The sequence below is a fragment of the Heptranchias perlo genome, chromosome 1 (assembly GCF_035084215.1).
Source record: "Heptranchias perlo isolate sHepPer1 chromosome 1, sHepPer1.hap1, whole genome shotgun sequence".
Taxonomy (NCBI): Eukaryota; Metazoa; Chordata; class Chondrichthyes; order Hexanchiformes; family Hexanchidae; genus Heptranchias; species Heptranchias perlo.
The window spans coordinates 194,509,625-194,531,212 of NC_090325.1; the positions used below are offsets into that span (position 1 = coordinate 194,509,625).

The 21,588-nt window shown below is 45.3% G+C and overlaps 1 protein-coding gene across 5 annotated transcripts in view; it reads right to left on the reverse strand.

Annotated features, from left to right (window-relative positions):
* The window catches only part of LOC137330689 (electrogenic sodium bicarbonate cotransporter 1-like), a 174,086-nt gene that overhangs the window by 82,110 nt on the left and 70,388 nt on the right, over positions 1–21,588 (reverse strand). For all 5 annotated transcript variants that reach the window (XM_067994515.1, XM_067994517.1, XM_067994514.1 and 2 more), the window contains exons 10-14: positions 16,529–16,683; positions 11,787–11,900; positions 9,492–9,666; positions 6,356–6,489; positions 3,683–3,954 (exon numbers count right to left, since the gene is read on the reverse strand). In XM_067994515.1, the coding sequence (XP_067850616.1) occupies positions 3,683–3,954; positions 6,356–6,489; positions 9,492–9,666; positions 11,787–11,900; positions 16,529–16,683 (850 nt within the window). The remainder of the gene's footprint in view (positions 1–3,682; positions 3,955–6,355; positions 6,490–9,491; positions 9,667–11,786; positions 11,901–16,528; positions 16,684–21,588) is intronic.

The following is a 21,588-nucleotide window of genomic DNA, read 5'->3' on the forward strand; positions in this document are numbered from 1 at the left end:
GGGAGCGCTGCACTGTCGGAGGGGCAGTACTGAGGGAGCGCTGCACTGTCGGAGGGGCAGCACTGAGGGAGCTCTGCACTGTCGGAGGTGTTGTCTGTCAGATTGAGGTGTAAACTGAAGCCCTGTTTGCCCGTTCGGGTGGATTTAAAACATCCCATGGCACTGTTTTTGAAGGAGCGATGGGGATTTCTCCCTGGTATCCTGGCCAACATTCCTCCCTCAAACAGCACCAGCAAAGAACAGATTATCTGGTCATTTATCTCACTGCTGTCTGTGGGATCTTGCCGTGTGCAAATTTGCCTGTCATGTTTGCCTGCATTATAACAGTGACTACAACTTCGAAAGTATTTGGTTGGCTGTGAAGCTCTTTGGGATATCCTGGGGAACTAAAAGGCGCTAATATAAATGCGAGTTCTTTCTTTCTAACAGTCCTGTAAGCTTTGCATTCAGTAGAGTCCTGGGCTTAATGGGTGGCAGCAGGGGCAGGTGGTGAAAGATTTACTGCCTTTGATAACAAGGGGAAAACAAACGACTGGCAGGGCCTTGGCACAAGTAGCAGCTTGGCTACAAAGTTTTCCGTCTGTTGTGTTTTCTCTGCCCAGAAGTAAAACAGTCATTAAAAGGTCCTGAAACAGGATTTGGAGGAGAGAGTGTGCCAGACTGGCTGAATGGCTTTTTTTTTCTTCTTCACATCTTATGTTCTAAAGATTCGACCTCATTAGAAATCCCCGCAGAATTGGAGATATTTGAGGTGGGGAAAGTTTGGTATTCCGCAGCACAGCGTGGCTCTTGACATGATTACTGGGTGTTGTACTTCATTTTCAGACCAGCAGCCGTCATCCATCAGATTACCTGAGGTGGTGAAAGTATCGTCTAAACAATCCCGCACCCAATTCCATGTCACGCCCTGTGGTGACAGCTACTGTCTGTAACCTTCATTTCTTTCCTTTCCACACCTGGCTGAGAGGTAGTTTTTATATTACATAGAATGACATCGAATTTACAGCACAGAAACAGGCCATTCGGCCCAACCATGCCGGTGTTTATGCTCCACACGAGCCTCCTCCCACTCCTCTTCATCTCACCCTATCAGCATATCCTTCTATTCCTTTCTCCCTCATGTGTTTATCCAGCTTCCCCTTAAATCCATCTACACTATTCGCCTCAACCACTCCTTGTAGTAGCGAGTCCCACATTCTCACCACTCTCTGGGTAAAGAAGTTTCTCTTGAATTCCTTACTGGATTTATCAGTGACTATCTTATATTTAATTACCCACCATTTTTTCCCTACAATACTTTTGTCGAGGGCTTTGACGCTTGAGCTATGAAGAACAACGCTGATGTCACAGCGTGCATCTCCCGTTTGAGAAAATGAAGCTATGCAAGACAACTGAAAATAAAGTGGAGGGTTCATTTTCGAACAGGCGTGTCACTCTGAAAAGAGGCACAGTGGCTTTTTCCCTCCTTCAAAACCATCTCCAATTGAAACCATCTTCATCTTCAACTCTAGCAATCCAAGGCTTGATATCAGAGGCCAGGAGTAAATCCATGTTGTACCAAATGGTTTCCTAGTCCCTGAAGGTTCCAATCCAGAATGCAGGGGGTTGAAGGAGTGATGGGAAGTAGCTGATCTCGGGAGGGTGGACATTTTGGTCCAAGGTGGATCTCTGAGATGTCAGAAATTTGTTCCTTCCATCAATGACTTTGGGGAGTAATTTTGACTTTAGGCGATAGTGTGAAACGAGAGATAGTGATCTCGGGAGAGATGTATGTCGGGCGGCTGACTCGATATCACCTGAAAATGTTGTTGTTCAGTTTACAAACCCAGGAAAGTGTCTCGTAGGACACTATAAAACTGAATGCAGAAAGAACTGCAGATGCTGGAAATCTGAAAAAGAAACAGAAACCGCTGGAAACACTCAGCAGGTCAGTCAGAATCTCCGAAGGGACACACCAGGATCTACACCTGAAGTGTTAACTTGTCTGCTCTCTCCGCAGATGCTGGCCGACCGACTATTTATCTCAGGGGGGTTGGAATACAAAGTGGATGCTTCATTTGTACAGAGCCTTGGTCGGACCCCATCTGGAGATACTGCGTTCATTTCTGGGCACCGCACCTCAGGAAGGATATATCAGCCTTGGAGGGGGTGCAGCGCAGATTCACCAGAATGATACCGGGGCTAAAAGGGTTAAATTATGAGGACAGGATATATAAACTTAGTTTGTATTTCCTTGAGTTTAGAAGGTTGGGGTGATCTGATTGACGTGTTTAAAATGATAAAGAGGTTTGATAGGGTAGATAGATAGAAACTATTTCCTCTGGTTGCGTGGGGTGGGAGGAGTCCAGAACAAGGGGGCATAACCTTAAAATCACAGCTAGGTAATCCAAGAGTGAAATCAAAATCCCTTTTTCTCAGAAGGATTAGTGGAAATCTGGAACTCTCTCCCCCAAAAGGCTGTGGACGCTGAGGGGGTCAATTGAAATTTTCAATCGGCAAATATTTGTTAGGTAAGGGTATCAAGGGATACGTAGCAAAGGAAGGCAAATGGTGCAGATCAGCCATGATCCAATTGAATGGTGGACCAAGCTCGAGGGGCTGAATGGGCCACTCCTGGAGCACAGGAGAGTCAATTTAACCTTAGAAGTTCTTGCAGCCTGACTGCCATTTTTTGTAACGATGTGCACCAGGGGAGCATGAGGATAATCAGAGTAGGGAAAGGTGACGAGATGTGACTGTGATGACCCGAGTGATGAATCTTACCACGAAGGGCTGCAAAAAAAAAAACCCCAACCTAAAACTAAAACGTGTCGTGTGAGAGCGCCAGGCGGCAGAATGAATTACCTTCCCTGCTGGAAATGTCTTATGGGTGTTTCCGTGCATTCTGAAACTGTGCTTTGGAGATCGATATCAGTGTCAAACAGCCAGGCAGTTACCACATAGTCCGTCTGCTACTTCACACACAGAGAAAGCCACTTGCAGTCGACCCGGCCAAATCGAGGCCCACCTCAGACTGTACAACACTGATTCATTTCCCATATTCCAAGCCTGCTGATTTATGCACACTACTGCCATTTGCAATGCCAGTAGTGCTGTGCGCAAATTGGCTGCTGCGTTTCCTACATTACAACCGTGACTAAACTTCAAAAGTACTTAATGGGCTGTAAAGTACTTAGGGGTGTACTGGGGTTGTGAAAGGTGTTATATAAATGTGAGTTCTTGCTTTCTGATATCACTGTTACGTCCACCTGAGAGGACAGATGGGGCCTCGGTTTAACTGAGCCAAGACTAACACCCAGATCACAATAAATGGGTAACAGAAACATGAAGAATAGAATGTCCATGGTCATCGCTGTCACTCGTAATATTAGTCAACACAAACGTATCACTCAACTAATGTTGGGTCAAAATCCTGGAACTCCTGACCTAACAGCACAGCGGGAGAACCTTCACCACACGGACTGCAGCGGTTCAAGAAGGCGGCTCACCACCACCTTCTCAAGGGGCAACTAGGGACGGGCAATAAATGCCGGCCTTGCCAGCGATGCTCACATCCCAAGAAAGAATTTTTATAAAAAATACATCTTAATAAGTACGTCAAGGACAACTTTGGAGACTCCTAGACGTAGGCGAGTCTCTCTCTCTCTCTCTCTCTGGGACATCTGAGGAGGTCAATTCTTACCTTGGCCAGGTGGTAGACATGTACAACCGTACAGGGTGACATAGTCCACCTTGAACTCCGAGTTAATGGGGTAGCAGTGGGACAGCTTAATCATCTTCTTGAAGGCATCATAGATGAAGATGAAGCTGATCAGCGATGAGAACCCTTCCTCGGTGAAACGAGTGAAGTACTGGACGAGGAAACTGGCATCAGTGGCAACAAGGATGAGACAGAGAAAGGCCGACCACAGTCCAATCCACAAACGGAATTCGAGGTAGTCAAAATCATTGTCTCTAGAAGAGATATGAAGATGAGTTAACTCCGCAGATGGGTTCAAAGTGCTCAAAATGCTGTGACTGTACATGCCCGCAGAGATGGCAAGATACAAAACCCTAAACAAAGACATCATTTCAATACTGAATTCAGCACTCAGTTGATCAACTGAATTTCAATGAATCCACAGACCTACGCTATAAATTTCCCCCGTTATAACACACGTACGGAGCAGTCGGTTCAGGACTGCGCAGCAAACAATTTAATATCGCTAGGACAAATTTTAACTGAGAGAAAATCACAAAAGTGAAACCGTGTCTATGCCCTGATTTAATTACATAGAATTTACAGCACAGAGACAGGCCATTCAGCCCAACGGGTCTGTGCCGGTGTTTATACTCCACACGAGCCTCCTCTCGCCTTATTTCATCTCACCCTATCAGCATATCCTTCTATTCCTTTCTCCCTCATGTGTTTATCCAGCTTCCCCTTAAATGCATCTATACTATTCGCCTCAACTACTCCTTGTGGGAGCGAGTTCCACATTCTCACCACTCTCTGGGTAAAGAAGTTTCTCCTGAATTCCCTATTGGATTTATTAGTGACTATCTTATATTTATGACCCCCAGTTTTGGACTGCCCCACAAGTGGAAACATCTTCTCTACGTCTACCCTATCAAACCCCTAATTGAAAGCTAATACATAAGGAAGCAATACAGTAACACTCGCGTTTATTATGATTTAAAGATATCGGGATACGTTTTATGAATATTGCTCCCGGCGGAGATTTGCGCAGCAGGTGTGCGTTGATTGCAGCGATCGGCTCCCCTGATTCACAGCCCACACCATTTCCTGTCTGCTGTTACAACAGTTTGCATTTATATAGCGCCTTTAACGTAGTAAAACATCCCAAGGCGCTTCACAGGACCGATTATCAAACAAAATTTGACACTGAGCCACATAAGGAGATATTAGGACAGGTGACCAAAAGCTTGGTCAAAGAGGAAGATTTTAAGGAGGAGAGAGAGGTAGAGAGGCGGAGAGGTTTAGGGAGAGAATTCAAGAGCTTAGAGCCCAGGCAGCTGAAGGCACGGCCGCCAATGGTGGAGCGATTAAAATCGGGGGATGCGCAAGAGGCCAGAATTGGAGGAGCGCAGAGATCTCGGAGGGTTGTAGAGGCTGGAGGAGGTTACAGAGATAGGGAGGGGGCGAGGCCATGGAGGGATTTGAAAACAAGGATGAGAATTTTAAAATCGAGGCATTGCCTGACCGTGATCCAGTGTGGGTCAGCGAGCACACGGAGTGGGGGCGGTGGTGGGAGAACGGGACTTGGTGCGAGTTAGGAAACGGGGCAGCAGAGTTTTGGATGAGCAGAAATTTACAGAGGGTGGAAGATGGGAGGCCGTCCAGGAGAGGGTTGGAATGGTAACCTGCACCTGCACTTTCCTGACGTGCACTCCCATCACGTGAAGCTCAGCGCTGGGAAACTAAACTGTAAAGTGGCCTCATCCGCTCTCACATCACACGAATCGCTTTATAAAACTGGCCTTCTGCAACTTGTCCTACGTTATTTGCTGCTCCCTCAACACATAAAAGACCATCTCCCCCCCCCCCCACCCTCCAGAAAACAAACTTGTACATGGGTCTTACGCACCGCATTGGAAGGGAAGTCAGTCAAGTTTTGAAAATGCAGGACAATTTAGCGTTATTTTATTGTGAGGCATTTTTTTATCAGGAGAACCACATGAATCAGAACTTAAAACATTTCTACTCGTGGAAAAGGCCTTGCCCATTATTGTTTCCTGGGAAGTTGCTCCATCATCACATTCGCTCACAGATCCTATCAGTGAGTGTGAGAATGGAACTCTGGACCGGTGAAAGTGGAAATGACAGGCGTCATTTTCTTGCATCTGAAAGAGCCATGATCCAAATGTCGACAGTTACGAATGTCAACAGACCCCGCGACTAAAAAGGGGTCTCTCTTTACTCCCGTGTACGAGTCCACGAACAAGCAAATTAGCCTGGAATTATCTTTCAGAAGCATCCCTTTGCCAAGGTTGGATTGGGCCTCACAGTCAATTCACCATGACTACCTCTTTGACCAAGCTTTTGGTCACCTGTCCTAATATCTCCTTATGTGGCCCGGTGTCAAATTTCTGTCTAATAATCGCTTTGGGGACGTTTTACTACATTAAAGGCGCTATATAAATGCAAGTTGTTGTTGTTTAGCATAACTTCCTTGCTTTTGTACTCTACGCCTCTATTTATAAAACCAAGGATCCTGTATGCTTATCTTTTGAAACAGCCGTATCAACCTGACCTGCCACCTTCAAAGATTTGAGTACATACACCTCCAGGTCTCTCTGTTCTTGCACCCCCTTTAAAATTGTACCGTTTGGTTCATACTGCTGTTACACTTACTTGCTAAAAGTGAAGAGGAGACGTTCGAAGACTAGCACAGGTCCGGTGCTGCTGAGGATAGTGAGCGGCTGACCAGCGAAAAGGCAGAAGACGGCTCCACTAACAGCCGTGCCCAGGAAACTCTCCAGCACTCCCTGAGGCACACAAACAAATCGCAATCAGCAAACTTGGTCAAACACATAACTCTGTGTCCCTGTATTCATTGAGCGGGCTTTCCGACCCGAGAGAAAGGCTCTGTCGCAGGCAATAATACAGCAAGAAACACAATGGGTCAAGTCTTGCTGGAGTGGGGCCTCTCGCTGCGGGCCCCGTCAGTTAGATTGTTTTCCTGCATCCTCCCGCTCCAATATGATTTGCCCCGTAACTCGCTGGGAGCGCGAGCTGATAACGGCGGGGCGGCGGGGGGGGGGGCAACGGGGCATCCGGGACCTTAGTGAACGACGGGACCAACAGTCTATCTCCTTAACCAAAGAGATTTAAGGATTTAGAAAGAATCAGCGGAACGATGGAGAAGGAAATAGGGTGAAATTAGAGTCGAATCAGTTACAGAAAGAGAAATAAAGAGAGGGAAAGAAAGATTGGATTAAGAGAGAGAGAAAAAAAAAGACAGAAAAGAAAAGTAAAGAAAATCTCGAAGAAGGATTCAGGAATGAGACTCCACAGTTTAAATTGTTCCCTTTCTGGGCTGGAGAGATTGATTGGCATTAACAATAATTACAGAGTTAAAAAGGTACTTACGCTGTTAATTACGAGCCCTAACTTTCTGCGGCGAGTTTAATGGCCAAATAATGTGCAAATCCAGCAAGTTCTTAAAAATAACGGGGAGGTTGAGGGCGAGATGCCGTTTGTGCGAAGCAAACGGAGGATTGGGGTAAATCTGGAGATTCACAACTCACTGCGTCTCTCTCAATCCCCCGAACCTGCTGGCCGATTTGCACATTAATAACAACATGCGGCGTTAACACACTGTTATTTTTCCAGCAAGTCCAGACCCATTGAGCATATCAAGATAATCTAAAGAAACATAAACAGTTCTGGGGTTATTGGCCCGTATAAAGCAAAGAAAAACATTTGTGATACGGATCAAAATCTGTTTGATAAACAACATATTCTGGACATGTAAATTAAGTGTAATAGTAAAATTCAGTATTCATGGAATCGTACAGCACAGAAGGAGGCCATTCAGCCCATTTTTGAAACAGCTATCCAATTAGTCCCATTCCCCCTGCTCTTTCCCCATAGCAATTCTTTCCTTTTCAAGTATTTATCCAATTCCCTTTTGAAAGTTATTATTGAATCTGCTTCCACCGCCCTTTCAGGCAGCGCATTCCAGATCATAACAACTCGCTGCGTAAAAAAATTTCTCCTCATCTCCCCTCTGGTTCTTTTGCCTATTACCTTAAATCTGTGTCCTCTGGTTACCGACCCTCCTGCCAGTGGAAACAGTTTCTCCTTATTTACTCTGTCAAAACCCTTCATGATTTTGAACACCACTATTAAATCTCGTATTAACCTTCTCTGCTCCAAGGAGAACAATCCCAGCTTCTCCAGTCTCTCCACATAACTGAAGTCCCTCATCCCTGGAACCATTCTAGTAAATCTCCTCTACACCCTCTCCAAGGCATTGACATCCTTCCTAAACTGAGGCCTAACCAGTGATTTATAAAGGTTTATCAGAATTTCCTTGCCTTTGTACTCTATGCCTCTATTAATAAAGCCCAGGATCCCGTAAGCTTTTTTAACAGCCATCTCAACCTGTCCTGCCACCTTCAAAGATTTGTGTACGTACACCCCCAGGTCTCTCTGTTCCTGCACCCCCTTTAAAATTGTACCATTTAGTTTATATTGCCTCTCCTCATTCTTCCTACCAAAATGTATCACTTCACACTTCTCTGCTTTAAATTTCATCTGCCATGTGTCTGCCCATTTCACCAATCTGTCTATGTCCTCCTGAAATCTGCTACTATCCCCCTCACCGTTTACTACATTTCTAAATTTTGTGTCATCTGCAAACTTTGAAATTATGCCCTATACCAAAGTCCAGGTCATTAATATATATCAAAAAGAGCAGTGGTCCTAATACTGACCCCTCAGGAACACCTCCAGACTGAAAAACAACCATTCACTATTACTCTCTGCTTTCTGTCTCTTAGCCAATATCATATCCATGCTGCCACTGTCCTATTATTCCCATGGGCTTCAAATTTGCAAACAAGTCAAGTATGTGGAACGATGGGCCGAATGGCCTCCTTCTGTGCTGTAAGATTCTATGATAAAGTGGCCACATACTCCTTGGAAAATAAGAGTCTAATTGGGGTAGAGGAGCAGAGGGATCTGGGGGTACAGACACACAAATCACTAAAAGTAGTGAGACGGGTTAATAAGGCCATAAAAAAGCAAACAAAGCACTGGGGTTCCTTTCTAGAGGGATAGAATTGAAAAGCAGAGAAGTTATGTTAAACTTGTGTAGAACCTTGGTTAGACCACACTTGGAGTACAGTGAACAGTTCTGGTCTCCATATTATAGAAAGGATACAGAGGCACTGGAGAAGGTGCAAAAAAGATTTACTAGGATGATACCAGAACTGAGAGGTTGTAACTATCAGGAAAAATTGAACAGGCTGGGGCTCTTTTCTCTAGAAAAGAGATGGCTGAGGGGTGTCCAGAGAGCGATCTTTAAGATTATGAAAGGATTTGATAGGTTAGACGTAGAGAAGATGTTTCCACTTGTGGGGGAGTTTAAAACCAGGGACCATAAATATAAGATAGTCACTAATAAACCCAATAGGGAATTCAGGAGAAACTTCTTTACCCAGAGAGTGGTGAGAATGTGGAACTCGCTCCCACGAGGAGTAGTTGAGGCGAATAGTATAGAGGCATTTAAGGGGAAGCTGGATAAACACATGAGGGAGAAAGGAATAGAAGGATATGCTGATAGGGTTAGATGAAGTGGGGAGGGAGGAGGCTCGTGTGGAGCATGGACGAGTTGGGCCGAATGGCCTGTTCCTGTGCTGTAAATTCTATGTGATTCTATGTGTGACGGAGCTGAAAGAAAGTTATGATCAGCACATGGCCTCCTAAATGGGACAGCTTGGAATTAAAGACATCTGGACTGCAACGGGAAGCAGCTACGAACCTGCATGTTTTCAGTAGCGTCTCCGAGGAGACCTCCAAAGGTGATGGCGTTGGTTACAGTCCCCAGGTAGATGAACAGAATGGCAGAAAGCGACTGGATGCTCAGAGCATCGTAAAAGTCACTGGCAAACCACGGGGCCTTCCTCCTTATGTCCGCGACAAAGCCTCCAAAGAACCTGTGGTGTTGGACAAATGAGAGTGAGAACATCGAGTTACATCATAACTACAGCACAGAAGCAGGCCATTCTTCCTCCCTACTTCATCTCACCCTATCAGCATGTCCTTCTATTCCTTTCTCCCTCATGTGTTTATTCAGCTTCCCCTTAAATGTATCTATGCTATTCGCCTCAACTACTCCTTGTGGGAGCGAGTTCCACATTCTCACCACTCTCTGGGTAAAGAAGTTTCTCCTGAATTCCCTGTTGGATTTATTAGCGACTATTTCATATTTATGACCTCTAGTTTTGGTCTCCCCCACAAGTGGAAATATTTTCTCTACGTCTAGCCTATCAAACCATTTCATAATCTTAAAGACATACATCAAAACATTTAATAATGTGTTCAAAAGGCACATGGAATCCTGGGCTTTATAAATAGAGGCATAGAGTACAAAAGCAAGGAAGTTAGGCTAAACTTTTATAAATCACTGGTTAGGCCTCAGGTGGAGTATTGTGTCCAATTCTGGGCACCGCACTTTAGGAAGGATGTCAAGGCCTTGGAGAGGGTGCAGTGGAGATTTACCAGAATGGTACCAGGGATGAGGGACTTCAGTTACGTGGGGAGATTAGAGAAATTGGGGTTGTTCTCCTTAGAGCAGAGAAGCTTCAGGGGAGATTTAATAGAGGTGTTCAAAATTATGAAATATTTTGGTAGAGTAAATAAGGAGAAACTGTTTCCAGTGGTGGGAGGGTCGGTAACCAGAGGACACAGATTTAAGGTCATTGGCAAAAGAACCAGAGGGGGAGATGAGGAGAATTTCTTTTGCGCAGCGAGTTGTTATGATCTGGAATGCGCTGCCTGAAAGGGCGGTGGAAGCAGATTCAATAATAACTTTCAAAAGGGAATTGGATAAATACTTGAAAAGGAAAAATTTGCAGGGCTACAGGGAAAGAGCAGTGGGAGTGGGACTAATTGGATAGCTCTTTCAAAGAGCTGGCACAGGCACGACTGGCCGAATGGCCTCCTTCTGTGCTGTATGATTCTATGAAAATGCACAGTGTCTCTGAGAGAACCCAGGAAAATACAGTAAATCAAACGTCACATTAATTACACGATTGTGCCCAAGGAGATCAGCGACCAAACAAAGGGAACGATCGTAATTTTCACAGGTTTCACAAGCACATTCCAAGTGATCTTAGATATCATTTTACAGTATGATTCTGGGAAGGAGGTTGGGCAAAACAGAACTCGGTATTTTGTGAAAGATGATGGAACCTCCCCGAGTGTTTTGCGTTTAGAATCCAGGTATATCCTGTAAACTTTAGTCAACGCACGTTCAATTTTGCCAATTCTACATTTTAGAAGTAAAATCAAGCCAATCAGAGCAGGATCTGGGAATTCGAGATTATCTAATGCACCTTATCGCCTCTCTCACAGCATTTCTCAAGCAACAAAATAAACTACGCAGTTGCTGTTGGGTAATTGAGGCAGCCACTTTGGGCCAGACCCCCATAGACAGCAATCTGATTCGGGCTGAGGGTAGACTATCGACCAGGGCGTCCCGCTCCACTTCAAACATGGCCGTGGCATCTTTAACATCTACCCGATCCGCCAAGAGAGGGGCCTCGGTTCAACGGATCAGCTGAAGGACAGCTCCTCTGACAATGCAGCACTCCGTCCATACTGCAAGGGCTGTCAGCCAGGTCCTGGAGTAGGGATTGAACCCAGTACCTCCTCAAGGAGAGTCCGCAGCAAGGGGGGCAGAACCTTAAAATTAGAGCCGGGCCGTTCAGGGGTGATGTCAGGAAGCACTTCTTCACACAAAGGGGAGTGGAAATCTGGAACTCTCTCCCCCAAAAAGCTGCTGAGGGTCAATTGAACATTTCAAAACTGAGGAGATGGATGGATTTTTGTTGGGTAAGGGTATTAAGGGTTACGGGACCAAGGCGGGTAAATGGAGTTAAGATACAGATCAGCCATGATGTAATTGAATGGTGGAAGAAGCTTGAGGGGCTGAATGGCCTCCTCCTGTTCCTACGTTCCAGACAATAGCGGAGGCTATTGATTCTATACAAGGTTCTATACTAATTCTTTAGCAGCTAAATACTTATCAACGTCACAGAATTGTCCTTCTCACCGTCCGGTCTTCTTTAGCTCATCTGGAACCTCGTGGCCACCACCCCCGTGTCCGCCATCATGGGGTGTGTCTCCGTTCATTTGGATGCTTTCTCCTCCCGAAATCAAGTTCTTCCTGTTTACAATGAAGATGGTGTTAAAAAAACATTCCCCTATCCCGCGGGCTCCTGAACCGGATCGGTTAGGATCCTGAACCGGATTGGCTTGGATCCTGAATTGGATCGGTTTGGATCCTGAACCGGATCGGCTTGGATCCTGAATTGGATCGGTTTGGATCCTGAATTGGATCGGTTTGGATCCTGAATTGGATCGGTTTGGATTCTGAACCGGATTGGTTTGGATCCTGAATTGGATTGGTTTGCTTCTTCCGCTGGTTTAAGATCAAGTGTGTAAAATATATTGTTCAGCCCCTCAAGACCTGAGAAGTGATCTTTCCCTCTGCTTTTGTGAACATGCAGATAACAGACAGTAGTAACAGGGGGGACAATTTTAACCTATCTGGCCCGATGGGAAACTCTCGCTGGTTTTACACACCGGATTTTACTCTCCATTAACATCAGTGGAAGCGATATTGGGCGGGGTGTAAAACCAGCGTTCCACCTCACCCCAGGGGTTTCCCGCCCGGCGAGCGAGGTTAAAATTGCTCCCTTTAAGAGACTCCCGTTAAAGCAGAACGCGCTAGGCAATGATTCCACAATCCCAGGAGGGAGGCTGCACTCCAAGGGTTAGAGACGGGGCTAAACAACAGGCTAACCCCGATTCATCGACCTGCCGATCATGGCTCCCTGCTGGGAGCACAAAATTACCCCTTCTGTGTTGACACCTTTACCAAAAAGGCTCGTGAAATACTCTTATTTAATAAGGAAAGAAAGACTTGCATTTCTCTGGTGTCTTTCATGACCTCAGGACGTCCCAAAGTGCTTTACAGCCAATGAAGTACTTTTTGAAGTGTAGTCACTGTTGTAGGAAACACGGCAGCCAATTTGTGCACAGCAAGATCCCACAAACAGCAATGTGATAATGACCAGATAATCTGTTCTTAGTGATGTTAGTTGAGGGATAAATATTGGCCCCAGGACACTGGGGAGAACTCCCCTGCTCTTCCTCGAAATAGTGCTGTGGGATCTTTTATGTCCACCTAAGAGGGCAGACGGGGCCTCGCTTTAACGTCTCATCCAAAAGACAGCACCTCCAACAGTGCAGCACTCCCTCAGTACTACACTGGGAGTATCAGTTTAGATTTCGTCCTCAAGTCTCTGGAGTGGGACTTGAACCCACAACCTTCTGACTCAGGGACAAGAGGGCAACCCACTGAGCCATGGCTGATACCTGTAATCGTTACCTTGGCGACACAGGCCCTTTATTAAGATTTGTAGTGTGTGTGGGTCTAAAAACAAGTCCATGCCTGAGCAGATGTCTCTTTAAAGGGACGTTGCTGTTAATAGGGCCATGGTTAAAAACGATGTCCTGAATCTGTATCTGTTCACTGAGAAGACGCCATGGTTTTATTAAGGATGAAAGTACCAGTAAATGTTTTATCTTGAAATGATTATACCTGTAAACGGTTTAAAACTGGTCAGAACTGGAATAGCTCATAAAATTTCAAATACAATTTGGCTTCTCATTATGGAACAGAGAGACCGGCCAAAACCTTTTGCAAGAGTATGTCCATCAACTATGGATTGAAAGCCAAACCACTTTATCTTATCTACAGTTTAATATAGCGATTACTGTGCAAGGTCCTGATGGAGCAGCCCAATCTAAAACATTGCAATGCACAGTTTCTGGACAGACAATAAAAGGGTCTTCAGATGCTGAGGCCCTAGGCTCTGAATTTCGCTCCCTAAATCTCTCCGCCTATCCAGCCCTCTCTACTTCTTAAAACCCACCTCTTTGACCACCTGTCCTAATATCTCCTTATGCGGCTTGGTGTCAATCTTTTGTCTGATTACACTCCTGTGAAGTGCCTTGGGACGTTTTACTATATTAAAGGCGCTATATAAATGCAAGTTGTTGTTGTTGTCCTTGCTCCTCCCGCCCGGGATCAGCTGTCTCAGCACAGACTCGGGGCCAAAACTCCGGCCTCCCTCATCTGCGTGACTCAGAAATGGTGGTTCCACCCATGATCAATTGGGAGGCGTCCATTGTTTGTGCTATTTTAACAGTTGTAAACAATTTTACAACACCAAGTTATAGTCCAGCAATTTTATTTTAAATTCACAAGCTTTCGGAGATTTTCTCCTTCCTCAGGCAAATGTTTTCAGGAGGACAGAGACAGACTGGTGAAATGGGCAGACACATGGCAGATGAAATTTAACACAGAGAAGTGCGAAGTGATACATTTTGGAAGGAAGAATGAGGAGAGGCGATATAAACTAAATGGTACAATTTTAAAGGGGTGCAGGAACATTTGCCTGAGGAAGGAGAAAATCTCTGAAAGCTTGTGAATTTAAAATAAAATTGCTGGACTATAACTTGGTGTTGTAAAATTGTTTACAATTGTCAACCCCAGTCCATCACCGGCATCTCCACATCTATTTTAACAGGGTCACTTGTTAGGTTTAGGGATTATCTACAAACTGAATAGCTACTGTGTGGTCTCTAACCACACTCTCGGTTTGTGCAATATTAATAAGCCCTTTCAATTCTCGTACTGCCACAGCAGTAAAACAAAATAGTCAAGCAATTACTGGTAGAGTGAAAACTCTTAGGGAAAGATTGATTAAAGGAAAAACCTGTATTTGTGTAACATCTTATCACATCCTCAGGATGTTCCAAAGCTCTTCAAACCAAATCATTACTTCTGAAATGTCGTTACTGTTTGTTATGTAGACAAATTATATGTTAATATACTCAAAAACTATGTATATATATATATATTAATGACCTGGACTTGTCTATAAAGGTCATAATTTCAAAGTTTGCAGAAGACACGAAACTCGGAAATGTAGTAAACAGTGTGCAGGATAGTAACAGACTTCAGGAGGACAGAGACAGACTGGTGAAATGGGCAGACACATGGCAGATGAAATTTAACACAGAGAAGTGCGAAGTGATACATTTTGGAAGGAAGAATGAGGAGAGGCGATATAAACTAAATGGTACAATTTTAAAGGGGTGCAGGAACAGAGAGACCTGGGGTATCTCATGTACACAAATCTTTGAAGGTGGCAGGACAAGTTGAGAATGCTGTCGAAAAAGCATTCTGGGCTTTATAAATAGACATATAGAGAACAAAAGCAAGGAAGTTATGCTAAACCTTCATAAATCACTGGTTAGGACTCAGCTAGAGTATTGTGTCCAATTCTGGGCACCGCACTTTAGGAAGGATGTCAAGGCCTTGGAGAGGGTGCAGAGGAGATTTACTAGAATGGTACCAGGGATGAGGGACTTCAGTTGTGTGGAGAGACTGGAGAAGCTGAGATTATTCTCCTTAGAGCAGAGAAGATAAAGGGGAGATTTAGAGGTTGTTGGCCAGGGGATGCAGAAACTACTGAGTTTATTCCAAACTACTGACACACAGGCAAAAGCAACTTTTGAACTGAAGTAACCTGAGTTCAGTCGCTGGCTTGAGCTGGCTGGAACCGGTTTGAATTAGCTAAGTTTTGTGAAAGACAAAAGGAGATGTGATAAGACACAAGTCCTTATTTAGAAAAGGAGTAATGAGGTAATGCTACCTAAGTCCTTGGGACAGAGCCAATGAGGAGAAGACACAGACTAGGCGAGCAAGCCTAAACCAAAGGGAAAGAGAGACAGCACAGCTTGAAGAGATAAGATTCAGAATAAGAATGAACAATCTGGGGCGTGGAGCCAGAGCGAAGACTCCGGAGACCAACCATCGCGGAAGTGGAAGAACCTACGTCAGGGATGTAGAGATAACGTAGAGAGAGAGAGAACGGAACGCCTGGCCAGCGTCAGCTCTCCTTTTCGGGTATTATCCTTTATATTCTGTGACCACTGAGGGAGTGTCAGAGAAACCTAGTGGGTGTGCCATTGGATCTTTTACGTCCAGCTCAGAGGTTAGATGGGGGCCTCGGTTTAACGTCTTGTGCAAAAGACGGCACCTCCGACAGTGCAGCGTTCCCTCAGTACTGCACTGGGAGTGTCAGCCTAGATTCTGTGCTCAAGTCTGGAGTGGGACTTGAACCCACAACCTTCCGACTAAAAGGTGAGAGAGTGCTGCCCACTGAGCTACAGCTGACAACCTATAATCCACGAGTTGATGGAGTAGATTTTCAACAGGCAGTTTCTATAACGGGCGGTCGACCAGCGATGCCAATTTTACTCCTGGCTGGCAGGTTGAAAATCCATCCTGGCCGCGACTGCTTCACGTGAACCTTTTCCTGCTCTGGCACCAACAGGAAGTGATGTACTGACTGAAATACCATGTGCGTCAGCACAACATCCAACAGGTTGGCACTGTGTGTTCTCCGTACTCCGTCCCATCGCTGGCACGGAGTGCTAGTCTGGCCAGTGCCAGAAGGGAAGAGCCCGGAGATCTCCGTTATAAGTGTAGCAGTTGGCACATTGAGAGGGGCAATTCTCCCTGATCGCTGCAGTAGCAGCTCCAGTATCCGGGAGGCCATCTGAGAAGCAGGCTCCTACTTTTGACAGCCTGAGTGGGCCACATGAGAGCCGAGCATTTACCAAACGTTTGTAGCATCGCCCTAGTTATAAAAAAACATTCTCAAGTCCGTGAGGCGCACAGCGCCATGTTTCAGTAGAAGCGAAGGGTCTCTTTACCTTTTGTCAGAGGAAGGAAGTGACTTTGGAGGCTCTATTCTGATCTCAGGGTCCCATTCACCGGGAGGAAGAACAATCACCTCATCCAGAAACTCATCAATTCCGGCCAAGAGATCTTCATTATCCTTGGCCTTGTAGGCGATGTCATGAAACAGCTAAACAGGCAGACAGAGAGAAACAGAAATCCTTTAATGCGTGTCACACAACAACAAAAAAAATCACAAAAAGACAATGTTTTCTGATCCTGTCCCTACGAGGAACATAGGAACAGGAGGAGGCCATTCAGCCCCTCGAGCTTGTTCCGCCATTCAATTAGATTATGGCTGATTGGTATCTTAACTCCATCTACCCACCTTGGTTCCGTAACCCTTAATACCCTTACCCAACAAAAATCTATCAATCTCACTTTTGAAATTTTCAATTGACCCCCAGCCCCAACAGCTTTTTGGGGGAGAGAGTTCTAGATTTCCACTCCCCTTTGTGTGAAGAAGTGCTTCCTGACATCACCCCTTTGTTTCCATAGATGACGCTCCTTGTTGGAAAAACAATGGGGTGATTTTTAATTTCGCCACCTGGGCATTAAGCTGGAGGAGTCAATCCCCTGCTCAATGTAGAACTCACATCGGTTTTCAGTCCATTGAAAATTACCCCAATCGGCCTTGATGGCTCCCCAATGCTGAAGCTGAAACAGTACTTAGAGGTGTGACTTGTACCTCAGATCTTACAGTATATCTCACCTGATTTACACACTTTTACATAGAATTGACAGCACAGAAACAGGCCACTCGGCCCAACTGGTCTATGCCGGTGTTTATGCTCCACACAAGCCTCCTCCCTCCCTACTTCATCTCACCCTATCAGCATATCCTTCTATTCCTTTCTCCCTCATGTTTATCCAGCTTCCCCTTAAATGCATCTACGCTATTCACCTCAACTACTCCTTGTGGTAGCGAGTTCCACATTCTCACCACTCTCTGGGTAAAGAAGTTTCTCCTGAATTCCCTATTTGATTTATTAGTGACTATCTTATATTTATGGCCCCTAGTTCTGGTCTCCCCCACAGGTGGAAACATCTTCTCTACGTCTACCCTATCAAACCCCTTCGTAATTTTAAAGACCTCGATCACTTTCTCCAGTGCCTTAGTAACACCTGTAATCTGGGTGTAAATCCTAAACAAGTTCATTGGGCTCAATTTTGAAATGTGCGGGTTGTCGGGGGGGGGTGGGGGATTGGCGGTGAAGGTGCGCATGGCATGAATCAGAAGCCGTGGGAAAGCCGCCCAGGTATGTTAAAAATCGTTCTAACCACCTACTATGTCACAAGTAAAATGCCTTAAGTACCTCAATGAGGTACATTTGGCTCTTTAACGATCATCCTGCCGGCTTTAATTGCCGGCGGGAATCCCGGATTCAGGATGCCCGCGCGCGTCCGTGGGAATTCAGAAGTCGGCGGGTTGATGCCGGCTTCCAAACCCAAATGGGGTTTCCCCGATTTTCAGAGCCCCTCCTGCCCCCCACGCACCCGCAATTTCACGGGAAAATCGAGCCCATTGCCTCCGGTCACAATCTTAAATTCTAAATGAACTTAGAATTATAGAATCACGGAAAATTTACGGCACAGAAGGAGGCCATTCGGCCCATCTTGTCCGCGAAGGCGGAAAATGAGCCACCCAGCCTAATCCCACTTTCCAGCACTTGGTCCGTAGCCCTGTAGGTCACGGCACTCAGGTGTACATCCAGGTACTTTTTAAATGAGTTGAGGGTTTCTGCCTCTAACTCCCTTTCAGGCAGTGAGTTCCAGACCCCCACCACCCTCTGGGTGAAAATTTTTTTCCCACTACCAATCACTTTAAATCTATGCCCCTTGGTTATTAACCTCTCGACGAAGGGAATTAGGTCCTTCCCTTCCACTCTATCGAGGCCCCTCATCATTTTGTACACCTCAATTAAATCACCCCTCCACCTCCTCTGTTCCAAAGAGAACAACCCCAGCCCGCCCAATCGTTCCTCATAGCTAAAATTCTCCAATCCGAGCAACATCCTCATAAATCTCCTCTGTACCCTCTCTGTAATGCGGTGACCAGAACTGTACGCAGTACTCAAGCTGTGGCCCAACCAGTGTTTTATACAGTTCCAGCATAACCTCCCTGCTCTTATATTCTCTGCCTCAGCTAATAAAGGAAAATATTCCATATGCCTTCTTAACCACCTTATCTACCTGTCCTGTTACCTTCAGGGATCTGTGGACATGCACTCCAAGGTCCCTCACTTTCTCTACACCTCTCAGTATCCTCCCATTTATTGTGTACTCCCTTGCCTTGTTTGCCCTCCCCAAATGCATCACCTCACACTTCTCAGGATTGAATTCCATTTGCAACTTTTCTGCCCACCTGACCAGTCCATTGATATCTTGCTGCAGTCTATAGCTTTCCTCCTCACTATCAACCACACGGCCAATTTTTGTATTATCAGCAAACTTCTTAATCATGCCCTCTACATTTAAGTCCAAATCATGAATTTATATCACAAGGGACCTCGTACTGAGCCCTGCGGAACCCCACTGGAAACAGCCTTCCTGCCACAAAAACACCTGCCAACCATTACCCTTTGCTTCCTGCCACTGAGCCAATTTTGGATCCAACTTGCCACTCTCCCTTGGATCCCATGGGCTTGTACTTTTTTGACCAGTCTGCCATGTGTGACCTTGTCAAAAGCCTTGCTAAAATCCATGTAGACTACATCAAACGCATTACCCTCATCAACCCTCCTTGTTATCTCCTCAAAAAATTCAATCAAGTTCGTCAGACACGACCTTCCCTTAACAAATCCATGCTGACTGTCCTTGATTAACCCTTGCCTTTCTAAATGACTGTTTATCCTGTCCCTCAGAATTGATTCCAATAATTTGCCCACCACCGAGATTGGACTGACTGGCCTGTAATTACTCGGTCTATCCCTCGCTCCCTTTTCAAACAACGGTACAACGTTAGCAGTCCTCCAATCCTCTGGCACCACGCCTGTATCCAGTGAGGATTGGAAAATGATGGTCAGAGCCTCCGCTATTTCCTCCCTGGCTTCTTTTAACAGCCTGGGATACATTTCATCCGGCCCTGGTGATTTATCTACTTTCAAAGATGCTAATCCCCTTAATACTTCCTCTCTCACTAAGTTTATCCCATCTAATATTGCACACTTCTCCCTCTTAACTACAATGTCTGCATTGTCCCCCTCTTTTGTGAAGACAAGACGCAAAGAACTTCAGAAAACCAGGCTGGATTTAGATAACAACACTGGTTGGACGGAGCTCCCAGACCTGAATTAATGTATGTAGCTGAAACACAAAACTACCGATGAATTAATGATTGTGCCCGAGTTATTTTCTTTTTTTGAGAGAGTTGGCTTCACTAGTTAAGGTAAAAATAAAACTGCCGTAAATCCCTGAAGGGGCAGAATAGGATTGGACCAGGGGGGATTTACCAGCCTCATTTTCCATTTCGGAAAAGCAAGCAGCTAATAATTTCCTGCCTCAGCAGCTGGATTTATTTTATGTTTCCCCGGGGTGTGGGGGGGGAGTTCTCTCGATCTCCCACCGTAACTTTAATGGGAGCTTGAAGGGCCGGCGTTTCTGAGGGAAGGGGGAGGGTTTCTGCCGATCTCTCACTCAAGTTACAGCAGGAGATCAGGACAACAACCACAGAAATTCAAGGGCCTTTATCTCAAGAGGGCCGGAATGCAAAAGGGTGGAAGTTATGTTACATTTTATAAAGCTCTGGTTAGACTATGTCTGGAATACTGCGTTCAGCTCTGGGCAACGTACTTCAGGAAGGACCTATTGGCCTTGGAGGGGGTGCAGTGCAGATTCACCAGAATGATACCAGGGATAAAAGGGTTAAATTATGAGGACAGGTTGCACAGACTGGGCTTGTATTCCCTCGAGTATAGAAGATTAAGGGGTGGTCGAATTGGGCATGTGTAGTACTATGTATCTATCTGTCAAAAAGAAGACGATAATAACTTGATACTGGGCTCTCAGGGAGTGAGAGAGTGGCCATTTTACTGACCAGCTGGCATTGGACTGAAGATTTAATTACATAGAATTACAAAGAATTTACAGTACAAAAACAGGCCATTCGATCCAACTGGTCCATGCTGGTGTTTATGCTCCACACGAGCCTCCTCCCTCCCTACTTCATCTCACCCTATCAGCATATCCTTCTATTCCTTTCTCCCTCATGTGTTTATCGAGCTTCCCCTTAAATGCATCTACGTTATTTGCCTCAATTACTCCTTGTGGTAGCGAGTTCCACATTCTCACCACTCTCTGGGTAAAGAAGTTTCTCCTGAATTCCCTATTGGATTTATCAGTGACTATCTTATAATTATGGCTCCTAGTTCTGGTCTCCCCCCACAAGTGGAAACATCTTCTCTACGTCTACCCTATCAAACCCTTTCATAATTTTAAAGACCCCTATTAGGTCAATGTTAAAGACCCCTATTAGGTCAATTTTAAAGACCCCTATTAGGGGCAATTACACACAACACAAAGAGAAGCAGACTGTGCCATGGCTGCCTGTTACATTATTTTTTGGCACTGAACCATCACATGAGAACAAAGGCCGCCAGTAATTGAATTTGTAAAGGAAGAACAATGTCCCAATTATATTGACGTATCCCACCCACCCCACTCTCCGTCCCATATGGAGCATCATTGCTGACCTACATTCCCACTGTACCACAGTTAGATTATCAATCATGCTGCCGGTAATCTCAAATACCCGAACAGAAACCAATCTGCGATAAAATGTCAACTTCCAGAGCAACCTTAAACATAATCTCAGTGAATGCAGAGTCTCGTCATTAGAGGGCAAATTCTAAGACACTCAGAAGACCAGAAGGAAACAAAACCAAGTGTACAGAACGGGATGAGTCTGTGACAGGCGGTGATAGTCTCAGTGAAGAAGTGAAACTTTGGTTGATTTTACAAGAGAAACTAATTAAAGCTCCTGCATGAAGGAAGAGTCCATCCCAAGGACTACTTGACTCCACATTAAGTTTCTCAT